The following is a 13,479-nucleotide window of genomic DNA, read 5'->3' as shown; positions in this document are numbered from 1 at the left end:
AATCTTACATTTACTGTGGTGCTCATGTTTTTAAAGATATTTGTCTTTGGTCAATCCAGAGTTAATGTCAAGCTCTGGGGTCTGTTTTAATGATCTAAACGGCGATGGACCTAACTATCGCCATCTTCTAACTCTTTAATAACCCTTCTGGTATTCCCCCCCGAGGGGTGATTTAGTGACCGTCTTATTAATGAGTGGATATTGAGGGCTCAGCATGCAGCGTTTTATAACTGCAGTCTCTGTTTAAATTATTTGCAGCAATTCTCTTGAGGTTTGAAGAAGTTTCAAGCTTACTCATTATAGTTCTAGGTACTGTCCCATAAGGTTAGACAGTCATTACAACCAGGGAAAAACAAGTGAAACTGCTTAGCATTGGGTATGCTTTTCTCTTCTGCTTTTAAGATTGAATTGTGTATTCATGCTTGAGAACAGTAGTTGGTGTTATGGATGTAGTCACATATTAATAGGCCACGAATCGGTTATGAATATTTGTCCATTGTTTTGCTTTTTGTAATTTTAAGTAAGCATTTTCAAAAATGTGATTATATTAGTAGATTAGTAAGTGGCTATTTTTCTCATTCCTGAACTCCAACTTCCTGCTGGGAAAATTCTGAATCTAAAAGAGTAAACTTCCCTCTGCTCTGCAGTATATCTTCCATCCCCACCAACAAAAATAAAACAAATATATCATTTAATTAACTGCCTATCTTTCCACAGGAAGTTGAGCTTCATGTGTCGTTAATTAAATCGGAAAAGGGCAGCCTGGGCTTCACCGTGACGAAAGGAAGTGATGATATCAGCTGCTATATTCATGACATCATACAGGACCCCGCAAAGAGTGATGGGAGGCTCAGGCCAGGAGACAGGCTGATAACGGTAGGTCTGTCAGCAGCCTCCAAGTGGAAAGGTTTGGTGTGTTTCACCAGGTTTGCCTCATGATTGTGACAAATGTTAACATACTGTATGTAAATCCTGGTATTTGAACCTAGCTACAGTACCATACCGGATATATGAAGATGTTCCATGTTTTGCAAAGTGTGGAACATTTTAAAGGATATGCACTAATAAAAATAAAGATTTAATAATCTGTGAATGATAAACATACAGAATATAAGAACATGGGGAGTAAGGCCAAACAAATATTTAAAGGACACTATATGGTTATAAATGCATTATAATGTTGAGTTTATCGTTTAACTAATGATATTGTCGTCTTGCAAGCATTATCTTGGTAACAGTTCTGTTTACAGAAGGGAATGAAAGTGTGAGCACAAAGATCTTGAAAATTGTTGAGTTTAACCACATGCATGGAAAATGCAGCACTCTGTGACTAGTCATGGTGACATTTATATAATATAGCATTTCAATCTGTGATTATACAGCTGTCCAATATTTGAATATACCTTTTGATATGATGTGTGTTACAGACCTCCTTTTTTTTTTTTTTTTAAGGTTAATAACACCGATGTCACCAACATGAGTCATACCGAAGCTGTGAATTTTCTCCGAACTACGTCGAAAGTAGTTGATTTAGTCTTGGGGCGTGTCCTGGAAATCCCAAAGCCTCCAATAGAGCTCCATATGCTACCAGATATTACACTGCAGTGCCAAGGAGGAGAAGAGCTCGGTAATGTTTTTTTTATTAGTTAATATTAAATTTATTAGTTGTTAAGTTTCATAAACTGTCATTTACTTACAAATGCTATATTGTGAAAGTAAAGATTGTATTTCCATCCTTATGTTACATTCTATCTGTATCTATTTAGTGATAATATTATTTAACTACGATTGTCGTGTAGAGTACTCATTTTCTCTTCATCTCATTCTGTAGGGTTGATGCTGGGGGGAGGCAGCGACAGTCCATATCAGGTTATCTATGTTGCAGATATTGTGCCGGGTTCATTTACTTCAATGGAAGGAAGCCTGAGACAACTCGACCTCATTCACTACATTAATGGTGTTTCTACTCGGGAGCTGTCTCTCCACGAGTCAGAGAGGCTGCTGGAATTACCACTTCCCTCCGTTATCCTGAAAGCCACAAGGTAACACGCTCAAGTAAATGCATAGTCTAGGGCTGTTAAATATCGGGAAACAAGTGATACAAGTGTAGTGATAAGCCTTGTATATAACATATGCAGTGTAAGCTTTATTCAGATCCGTTTTGTCTGAAAATGGCCTGTGTGCATTCAAATAAATGAATTATTTCCCCATAATAATTTAGAGCAAATGTTCACACTTTTTTTTTTTTATGTATTTTGACAAAGATTCTAAAAATAACTAAATGCAGTAATCCTCAGGGACGCGATGTGCTTTATTTCAAAAGTAATGCATATACTTGCCTCAAATGATGTTATTGTCAAGTTTTAATCAATCTAAATGTTCAATGCACTTTACAAGCCAGACTGTACGTCGCCCTGGATAAGGGCGTCTGCTAAGAAATAATAATAATAATAATTATTATTATTATTATTATTATTATTATTATTATTATTATTATTATTATTATTATTATAACTGTTATAAGAAATAATAATTATTATTATTATTATTATTATTATTATTATTATTATTATTATTATAACTGTTAAGTTTAACAGCAGGGAAAAAAAACCTGGCCTGCCTTTATAGAGTTAATTAATCAGTAACTTTGATGTGACAAATGAGACACAAAAAAAATGTTTGATTAATTTTAATATCTTTTTGTTTTTTCAGAGATGGGCAGCCAGTGATCCCAGCTGCAAAAAAGTCTTTGTCTTTGAACAATAATCTTAGTCCAAAAATAAATGGCTCCACTAATGTGAATGGTAAGTGTTGGGAAGTTGGTTCCCGTTGCAATAAAAGCTGCACACAGGGTATTGTTCTCTGGTTAGGTCTGGGATATTCGATGAAAATAAGAACTTCTGATTCATTTTTTGCAGCATTTTAACTGGCATTTACATGTTTTTTCTATTTTCTCTCTAACTGTATTGTTATGATAATTTGCTTTAATTTTGTTAACCGCAAGTGTCTCAGTGCAATGTATCAAATGACATAAATACAGCTTGTGTTTTTGATTTTTTCAAAGAACATTTTATTTGGTACTTTAATAGGTTAATGAAGGGACACAATTTTGTTTATTAGTGATTTAAGTATTCTTATTTATTTAAAAGAAAAAAAGTATACAGTTGCTGTTTATTTTGCTGCATTGTTTCTTTTGTATATAATTTGTATATGTCGGTGCTTCCTTTTGAAATACCTGGCAGTAGTAATCTCAGTGTACAGCAGTGTGGAGTAGTGGTTAGGGCTCAGGACTCTTGACAGGAGTGGGTTCAATCCCAGGTGGGGGACACTGCTGCTGTACCCTTGAGCAAGGTACTTTACCTAGATTGCTCCAGTAAAAACCCAGCTGTATAAATGGGTAATTGTATGTAAAAATAATGTGTAAAAAATAATGTAATTTATATGTAAAAATAATGTGATATCTTGTAACAATTGTAATTCGCCCTGGATAAGGGCGTCTGCTAAGAAATAAATAATAATAATAATAATAATAATAATAATAATAATACAAGGATGTACCTTTGGCTATTGGAGCTTCAAGTCATGTGTATATATATGTCGGCCTACATATATGGTTTTGCAAGGGGGGCACTAAGTAACCCATTCAATATTTGCCCTTTCAAACCTCCAAAAGTATAGGCAGGTGAACTGATTTTATGTCTTTCAAAAGTCCTCAAAACAGAAGTTTTGAAAATCTATTTTATTGAATCAAGAATTTGTTAATTTGAAGCATTACCTCAAAAACAGCAACATGTCTCTAATGCTAGAATTGGTAGCAAACACCCTATAGAAACAACGTCAGAATATCACATCCAGATTCCCCTTTCTTTTAGTTTTTGTTTAACATTTAATTATTCTTCTGCACTATACAGTATTGGATGTTATCCAAATGCTTAGGTTTGTTGCCCTGTAGGTTTGGCTGCAAGTATACCAGGAACCACATATATCAAGTCAAGCATGTAGAGTATGAATGAAATGTGGGCTATAATGGGTGGGTCCTCAGCCTTCGAGAACAAGCAATACATTTCACATACAGTGAGACTGAACACTGTGGTTTGTTTCCTCTTCTCAGGATATCCTCATGGAGAGGACAGCAGCGAGTCTGAGGTAAGTACAGCTATAACACCATTAAAACGAGGTAAGTACAGCTATAACACCATTAAAACGCTAAATGTACTTTTGTAGTGTACTGTATGTCTGACACAAATTCTTTGTAAGTTTGGATGGTTTCCAGTGGGCAATACACTGTGGGTTCTAAAAATAAGAACACGTAATTCTAGTGAATATGTATACACCTGGAGACCTCAATTTTAAAACAGAATTTTCCTGAAATATCTGTACTTCAGATAATAAGCTAACCAGTGGATAAGTGAAGGTATCCACCAATTAGCCTTCTGACCACAAGTCTGTTCAAGATGCATTGTGGAACTTTTATTGATAAAACTAAGTGTGAGTGATGACTCCTTGCTGTGGATTGGCAGTGGTTGCTAACGCTCTTCCTGCTGTTCTCTCCATTTAAGGGCGGTATTATTCACCTTGAACTCAATAAACCAGCCACGGGAGGGCTAGGGTTTTCTGTGGTGGGCGGAGAAAAGGGTTTTTTTGTAAAGTCGATCACTCCAGGAGGTGTAGCTGACACGACAGGAGACTTGCAAGTTGGAGACAGATTGCTACAGGTAACTTAACGACCCATTTCTTGTAATTTCTTCCATGTAAAACCTGGTAGCAATTTGCGTTTTTAAAATTTATGAAGTGTGCTTTATCAATCGTTTTAAAGTCCCTTTCGCAAACTGCTTTTGGGTGCCTTTATTTTGGTAATATGAAACCTACCTACAATCTTGTCTGAAGGAATTTCCTCACAGGGATCAGGAAAGTAGATGCTTGGCATTTTTTCATTGAACCAATACACCTATGGTATGCTTAAACTAAAACTAAAATGTGAAGTAAAGTGGATTCTGAGTAGCCATGTCTTGTATAACCTTTAGATTTGAACTTGCAGCTACATTCAGCAAAACATACTGTACTTATGAGAGATGCAAGATGTTTCATTAGTGATATACTGTAGTTTTGACTACATTTTATTATTTTATTTTAGGGTTGTCAATTAATCGCAGTTAACTTCTGAGATTTTAATGCATTATTTCTTTGGAGAATATTTTTTTTAACGTGCGTTAATCACACTCCTCTGTCTTGGCCCTCTAAGCATACCATAATTCATTCCCTACGTCACTATTTTAATATACTGGAGCGCATGCAACGAGAAAGTTAGTCATATAACTGCATTGTGGTGCAAAGTACTAAAAGTGAAGAACTTGTGAATGGGAAGTTTATTTTAAAAAAAAAATTTAAAAAAAACATTCTGACTTATCTACTATCAAATTGAGTTTCAGTATCACAAACATAGGCTACATCTAATCTGAAGAACAACCTACATGCTAAACATACTTTCACTTCTCAAAATACACTTCTAGCAACACCACAAAAACAAATGAAACCCGTCAGTTTCACACAGTACTCTCTCTCTCTCTATGTATAAATAAATAAATAATAGTGTTTACAATTAAGGGTAGTATAACCGGTACTCAATGCATGCTTTGTTTTATTTAGACAATTAATAAAATAACACTTTAATTTTTTTTTAAACGGCGATGAAAAACATCAGTAAAGAATACCCTTTTAAAGGAAACTGTGTCCTTGATTTTTGCAATTGTAATAACATGACTTTGTATTACAGTCGGGATGGAAATAAGACTCCCATTGCATAGCAGTTTGATTCAAGACCTAGAATGGGTGAAACTGCTGTGCATTAGGAGTCTTGCTTCCATCCCTGTACAGTACACTGTTTTGTATGCCAACAGGTGAATGGTGAATCAATGATTGGGGTCTCCCACACTAAGGCTGTAACAACGATCCGCAAAGCTAAAGGGCTTGTGCAGCTGTCAGTGTCCAGAGCTCCTCCCCAGAGTGAGAATCCATATCTACTGATGAACGCTGTCAAATACAATTGCAATCCAGGTAAGAGTCTTGAGGATGCGCAGCAAGTGTTAAGACTGCTGACTGATTTTTAAGACTTCTAGTTTAAGTGAGTACATTTGGTTTTGATTTAAGTATTTCTTATTTTTCTGCACTAAAATTCTCAGAGATGTTGGGAACATGATTGTGCCCCAGATCCTCAGTTTTAAAAACATTTCCTCACCTGTAGAGTATGTTTATTATATTTGCTAAAGGCTTTGAATCGAATGTAAAAAAAAAAACAAAAAAAAACGCATTTTCTTCCCAGTAGTAATTGCTGACTTATTGTAGTTGTTTTGAAGTCACAATAGATGAGTAGATTTTCAGAAGTCAGCTGTAAAGTTGAATCTTGCCTTAATCACATGAAAAATGACATGGGTGAAGTGGAGAAAGAGGATCCAGAAGAGCAACTTTGTTTGGAATACTTTGTCTTCCTGCCAGTTGTTTTAGGTTTGCATGTATTGAACTGACGTTCCACCAGCGTTTTTCGTTGTTGAAAATAAAACCACAAGAATAATGTGCAAGATGCTGGTATTTTGACGGGATATTATTCCTTAATGCAATGAATTGTCAACTTAAAACAAGCTGTTTGCCCTTTTTAAATCATAAGTATAAAAAGAACTGTTCTAGACAGATGAGGCAAAAAAGGCTAAATGCTCATGTGTTAAACAACCTAAACACTTAAAATAAAAATATACAGTAAATGTCTATATAACAAAATAAAGTCTGCTCCCTATTTTTTTTTGTTATTTTTGTGATGGTAAGATTTGTCATTTCCTGTATAACATTTACTGAAACCATTTTCAATTTATTTCAGGTGTCAAAAGCAGGTTTCAGTCGCACACGTGTCAACTTGGACCAACGTGTTTTGTTTTGCTCTATTTCAGATGCTGACCTTGATATTGACCGTGATGGTAATGTAGTGCAGTTCTTACTGAAAGACATCCAGCATGGGGCTCAGAAACATCAGGCACAGAACACAGAGAACACCTCCCCAGATATTTTCACTGCAGGTATGTGGGAGAACAGAATGAAATGTGGGCAAAAGACCTGTTTGCGCCATTCAAGGAGCCACAAGGAAGAGGGGGGGAGGGGGGGGCAGACTAGACCAGACCAGACCAGACTGCTTTATCAACGGATCAGCAGGGCTGCCTTATAGCAACGTGATACATTTCTTATTTTAACGCAAACCCAACCAAAACAATGACGAGAATAAAGTTCCGCCTGTCCTTGCAGACTATGCTTCCCAGCTGCTTGAGGTGATGAAGAGTGAAGAGGAGGCTCTTCAGTCTGAGGACACGGACTGCGATGGTTCGTCTTTGCCAGAGGATTCTCCTGAGGTAATGCGGGTTGATTGTTCACTCGTTTGCTGACTTGCTTTTTGTACACAATGATAAACCATTGCTAAAGGGGGACTCTGGGCACCCACAGTGCTGCTGGTACTGATTCCCAGTAGCTTTTGAAAAACAGTACTATACGGATTAGCTCCCCCAGTGTGTACCAGGGGGGTTGAAATGCAGACCCTTGACGATCTTCCTAGTTAGATTGTTTTTTCTATACTAAATAATACAGAGGGTACTGGCTCATGGATGCTAAAGTCACTCTGGTATGTAATCAATACTGTTTTTACAGAGCCAGCCAATGATAACACTAAAGAAAAACATATAGCTATGGCGAAGTTTTGCATCACCATGTAGAATTAACAAATTTTGCTTCATAAAGTCAAATGAAACCTGCTAAATAATGTTAAATTAACATATTGAATTCCATACCTCTGTAGTTCTCCATGTACTTAATAAAAAACAGACCAGACTGACATTTTGAAATCTAGTATGAAATACTGTACTACTATTATGGCTTCAGGTAGACTTCTGCAATATCATTTTGTAGTTTATTTGATGTTTAAATGTAAATTCAAGAAAGAATACACCAAAAGAAGATCAAGCTGAATCATTTGTAAAAGTCTGCTTGACCGGTACCTCAAACTCTTTCATGGGTATTTTCTGATCCAAGTGGTTAAATAAAAGATCTAAATGATGTTCATATAGTTTATTATTATTATTATTATTATTATTATTATTATTATTATTATTATTATTATGTCTCAATCCTACATTTCTAGGTGATGCAAAACTTTTGGCCATAACATGACATAACTTTTATTTATTTATTTATTTATTTATTTATTTATTTATTTTAAGACAACAAGAAGGAATGGCTGTAGAAAAGAAGATGTTGTTGAGGTCCCAGCCCCAGACAGGTAACTCGCAGGCAAAAACCGTGTACAGACTGAACAGGATTGCAGATGTGTCATTGGGGGTTATTTAAATTGAGCTCTTAATTAACAAATGTGGGACTGTCCACGAGTTTTTAAAACACTAAGTCAGCAATCTGTCACATGTACAGAAGAAAAGGGTGTGGTAAAGTGTATTTATATTAAAGAAAACTGAATTTGGTATGCAAAGGAAATATATAATGATAAGAAACACCCACTACTTTTGTTAACATATCTGTTTCAAATTAGTTTAAATACATACATACCCACAATTCTTGGATGTAGCTGGAACAGATACCCTCTACTTTGCATCATATGGCTTTGTGGCAAAGTGGTTTGCCGTGCTCAGGTATAGAGGTGATGCAGTGATCAGTAACAACAATCCAACAACAGTTCAATGGTATAAAACAAAGCTTTATTATTTGCTTTTAAATAATAATACTGCCTATACACAGTGATGTGTAAAGTCAGTAAAACCACGGGGTTCAGTCCCGAAATAATAACACACACTATACACATTGACACGGTCACGAATCCCAGCAGTGAGCTCCTTGCGTAAGTGGTGAATAATACAGCAACAGTGAAACAGTAGTGCAGTGTCATCCTGGGTTGATGCTGGCTGATTAGTGACAGCTACCGGATAGTTTAGTCATCTAACAATGACAAATACAATTATTGATAGACAGACAAAAACAACACAAAAAACACTCACTGTTTAAATTGCAGTACATCCTTTACAGGTCTTTTCCGTAACCTTAAAAAAGGAACAGATTGCTTGGCCACACCCCCTGATATACCTCCAGTCCCGCCCCCTTCAGTAGCGAGTGCAATCGTGTATCCTCCAATCCATGACTGACACCTTGCCTACCGCATTAGGCCAATGACTTATGATATTGTGGCTCCGCCCCCTTCCTGGATGGCCAACTTCCAACTGACCCAGGAATGAACTGTCAAACCATCCAGTCCGGGGCAGACTGTTCCTATTGTACCGTGCCCTCACAGGTCGGGAGGGAGATTGTAGACTCTGATTCGTTTGCTCTCTGTCACAGGCTTATTCATAACCCATAGTACTCGATTGACTGCGTAGGTAAGAAAGAGATCTTGATAAATACTGCCAAGTGACAGCGGGTTACATTTTTACTGGTAAGCATCTCTGCAGTAACGAAAACTTAGAGGGGTTTTTGTTACAGATATGGGATTGAAATCTCATGCAAAGTTTTTCCAGGAACAGCAAGGCATTGGGATGAATTTTGCATACTTGAGTAAAGATAGTGAGGTGCTTAATTCATTTTCAACTCTTTCAGTTCTGACAAGCCTCCTGAACAGGCGCCCATGGGGAACCCAGATGAGGATGAAATCACCTGGGGGAGCGATGAGCTTCCCATAGAGTCTCTGAAGCAGGACCCAACCGAAGGTAGGTTAAGTAATAGTAAACCATTTGTCATAGGCTAAACAGATACTTTTTTTTTTTTTTTTTTAGCAATTTCTCTTAAATCATTTGTAGTTTGTTATCTACCAGTACCTTTGTTTAACCAGGATAAAAGAACTGTTGAAACTAAGGTACTGGTCATTAATCACCTTTTTTTTGAGAACCTGAAACCTTAAAGTTATTGAAGAAGCAAATAATGTATTAAATACTGGTTATAGCCAGGAGATGAACTCCAGTAGAAAATGTCTCATCGCACGACTTGCACAAGCCTGAGAGCCAGTGTAGCGGTTTCACCATGAAATAACAGCTGTCACTGTGGCTGCTCTCTAGCACGTGTACGTCAGACTCGGTACCAGAAAACCTAACTAGTGGAATTATTTCATTATGTGGTTGAAGTTGAGATTTAAATGCTCTAAAGCTAAATATGAATGAGTTACATTAGTTTGTTGAAGTATACAAAGTCACATACATGGCATCATCTATTAACTTTTTGGGGATTTTGAAACTCCGACAGGGGTGGAAAATTAACAAAGTAGAAATACTTTGTTGCACTACTTAAGTATTTGTTTTCGGGATCTGTACTTTATTAAGTACTTTATTTTTGGGATACTTGTACTGTTACTCAAGTACGTTTGTATAGAAAATGTATTTTTTACTCCACTGCATTTCCCAGAAGCATCTCGTTGCTCGTTCTTTCAGCACACTGACTCTTGCGCTGGCCAGGATTCTGATTGGGTAAAGCAGAGCCGCATGCGCGTCTGCTTGCTTTGATGATGACATAGAATGTTGATGCCCAACCAGAGTCTGTTTTGATTTTTAAAACAACCAATCAACAAACACAACGTTTAGCTGCAGAGGATGCTTTAGTAGTTTAGAAGAGTAATAGTAATCAACAAGCAGTTTCAAAACAGGATTTCATATTTTTAACATTTTGATCCTAGAATTGTTTCATGAATTGTGTTTTATTTATGGATAAAGGTTGTGACTAAAATTTTAAATTCCTGATTTGAGATTTAAATTAAGCATTTGAGCCTGGAGGAGCGGGCTTAATCGTGTGGTAATGCCTGCTTCGTGCAGTTACATGCCTGCGCCGAAGACGAGAAGGCTCCTGAGGGCTCAGATGCTATTAGAATATGGATACGTTAAACAAAATTCAAAAATTACGTTTTTCTAATAGTTTTATCCTGATTTCATAAATAACTAGTTTGTTTTTACCTCAGTATTCCATGAGTAATGTGGTTTTCTCAAAAAAACATCTGTAGTCTGTTCAGGCTCTCTGGTTTAATACCAGCGGTGGACCCTTTAGGCCACTTCCAGTTGCGGTGTAAATAACAATTTGATACAGTACCAGATTTAATTAAAATATTCTACTTACATGCAGCTGTTCGTACCCTGTTTTGTGAAGTGTTTATTATCGATAACCATTTGTTTTACAACGTGTGAATAAAACCATAGAGTAGTTGCTATTAACACTATTTTTGATTTGAGTTTTAAAAACAAACAAAAAAAAAAACTATTTGCTATTGTAAATTTAAATCGATACAGTAAGGACAGCTAGGAAGTAGACATTGACAGACTGTGTTCAGAGTGTGTGTACAATAAGAATCGAGATTTTCTTCCATCAAGCAGGAGAAGGTAAATAATATCAGAAGGGAATACATACTGGAGGTCTGCAGGACAGTTGTTTTTTTTTTTTTTTTTTTTCAGGTGGATTTCCGTGGGTAGAATTTAAGAGCTACTTTATACTTCTGATACTTGAGTACTCTTAAGATATGATACTTTTGTACTTTTACTCAAGTAGTTTTCTAGAAGGATACTTTGACTTTTACTTAATAACATTTTTTTCCAAGTAACAGTACTTTTACTCAAGTAACACGTTTGAATACTTTTTCCACACCTGCTCTCTGATAAGGTATAAAAAAAATGAATGCTCATCCCATATTCTCAACATGCTTTCTGAATTGTCAAAAAAATATATACTGCATGTTTTTTGAGCCCTTTAATTAATAGGGAACAATTGTAACTCTGAAATGTTTTGTATTCTTTAAATGTCTCCTTATAATGATTGTGCAAAACAGGGCTGCTAGAATAAACTATGAAAAGCGAACCTATCACAAGTATTCTGATTTTATATTGCTCTGGGTCCCAGTACATTTTAATGTTTATGCTTTTGGCTTATTTTGCTGTCACTTGCTCCTGCAAATATCTAACTCATATGTTCCAGCACACTGGAAACGTTGAGAGTCAACAAGGGTGAAAGGGCCTTTAGTTATGAAGCCTGTAGTTATGGACTGCCTTTCAAAACAGGGTTTAATGAATGCCTTGTTTCCACTGCCTGTTGCTCCTGGCTATGGCTGCCCTCTGCAACAAAACAGGCTATTTCCACTGCTCGTCCAATCGGCTGCATGCGGCTGTCTGAGTATGAGAGACTGTACAAAACCTGACCATTGTACCGAAACTGGCTACAAAGGTGTGTCATCATGTAGCAAGGAGGTGGGTGTAGAGAAGAAACCAACCAGGGAAATCTCTACCATTGTGGCTCATTCTCTTTCATATAGGTAAAACACACATTTGACATTTTCTTTAAGCTTTCTTGTATTCACCGAAAGCAAAGAACTTTGTTAAATTGAACAGTCAGGGGCTCCCGAGTGGCGCATCCGGTAAAGGCACTCCGCGTGGAGAGCAGGATGCACCCTGTAGCCTGGACATCGCTGGTTCAAGTCCAGACTATTCCATTGCCGACCATGGATGGGAGTTCCCAGGGGACGGCGCACAGTTGGCCAGGGTGTCCTCGGCTCCCTGTGCACCAGCGACCCCTGTAGTCTGGACGGGCGCCTGCGGGCTTGCCTGTAATCTGCCCGGAGCTGCGTTGTCCTCCGACGCTGTAGCTCCGAGGTGGCTGCATGGCGAGTCTGCAGTGTGAAAAGAAGCGGTCGGCTGACGGCACACTCTTTGGAGGACAGCGTGTGTTTTAAAAAAAATTGAAGATAAAAGTTTCAAGTTGCATTGCTTTTTTTTTTTTTTTAAACTTGTATTCATGATAAATGCAGTGACAAAACCTGGTTGTTTGTTTGGCTGTGCTCTCCTTCTTAACCAGATTCATGAGCCTATGGTTACATGTGTTTATTAGTTTCTTTAAAACAAAACCCAACAGAATCTCACAATCCCCCAGTGACCTTGAAATACGGCTCAAGGTTTGAGGGAAAAAAAAGCATTGATTTCGGTGGCTAGCTGCGGACCAGGCAGTGGAAATGAGGCGTAAATTTGCAGCGTTCCTAAAACATTAGGTTAAAGAGGTAAAGGCAAGATATGCTGGGTAACATGTAAATAAGTGTATAAATAACAGAAAACATAGCAAACCATGAACTACATCCACAGCATGTAGATCTCGTAACAAATGCCCACTCAAACTTTACCAATGCATCAAAAGTAGTCATGTGGTTTCCCAGTTGCAGCCTTCAATAACAGATCAATCAGGTGCCAAACAATGATGTCACTGCATTGACCTCAAACAGGAATGATACTGATTTGTGATGTAATTTTAGTTCTATTCATAGCAACGTGGAACCGTGATATCATTATTTTGTATATCAATGGGGTAAGAAATCATAATTTTCATCACAATCAGATGACTCTTCTGTTTTTACACACAACCATCTCCCCTATCTATTCTGGGGCTATTCAACCCCTAGTGGAGGGAATTAAAATGGACAATATAAGTAAA

General features: G+C 37.1%; 1 protein-coding gene across 8 annotated transcripts in view; it reads left to right on the top strand.

Annotated features, from left to right (window-relative positions):
• LOC117963590 (tyrosine-protein phosphatase non-receptor type 13-like) overlaps nt 1–13,479 on the top strand; it is an 81,181-nt gene that overhangs the window by 61,863 nt on the left and 5,839 nt on the right. For all 8 annotated transcript variants that reach the window (XM_058991183.1, XM_058991148.1, XM_058991176.1 and 5 more), the window contains 11 exons: nt 718–876; nt 1,453–1,627; nt 1,832–2,042; nt 2,713–2,804; nt 4,112–4,146; nt 4,560–4,715; nt 5,898–6,054; nt 6,939–7,064; nt 7,288–7,391; nt 8,253–8,311; nt 9,631–9,740. In XM_058991183.1, the coding sequence (XP_058847166.1) occupies nt 718–876; nt 1,453–1,627; nt 1,832–2,042; nt 2,713–2,804; nt 4,112–4,146; nt 4,560–4,715; nt 5,898–6,054; nt 6,939–7,064; nt 7,288–7,391; nt 8,253–8,311; nt 9,631–9,740 (1,384 nt within the window). The remainder of the gene's footprint in view (nt 1–717; nt 877–1,452; nt 1,628–1,831; nt 2,043–2,712; nt 2,805–4,111; nt 4,147–4,559; nt 4,716–5,897; nt 6,055–6,938; nt 7,065–7,287; nt 7,392–8,252; nt 8,312–9,630; nt 9,741–13,479) is intronic.

Source organism: Acipenser ruthenus, chromosome 2 (genome assembly GCF_902713425.1).
Source record: "Acipenser ruthenus chromosome 2, fAciRut3.2 maternal haplotype, whole genome shotgun sequence".
Classification (NCBI taxonomy): domain Eukaryota; kingdom Metazoa; phylum Chordata; class Actinopteri; order Acipenseriformes; family Acipenseridae; genus Acipenser; species Acipenser ruthenus.
This window is presented reverse-complemented; position numbering and strand designations above follow the sequence as displayed.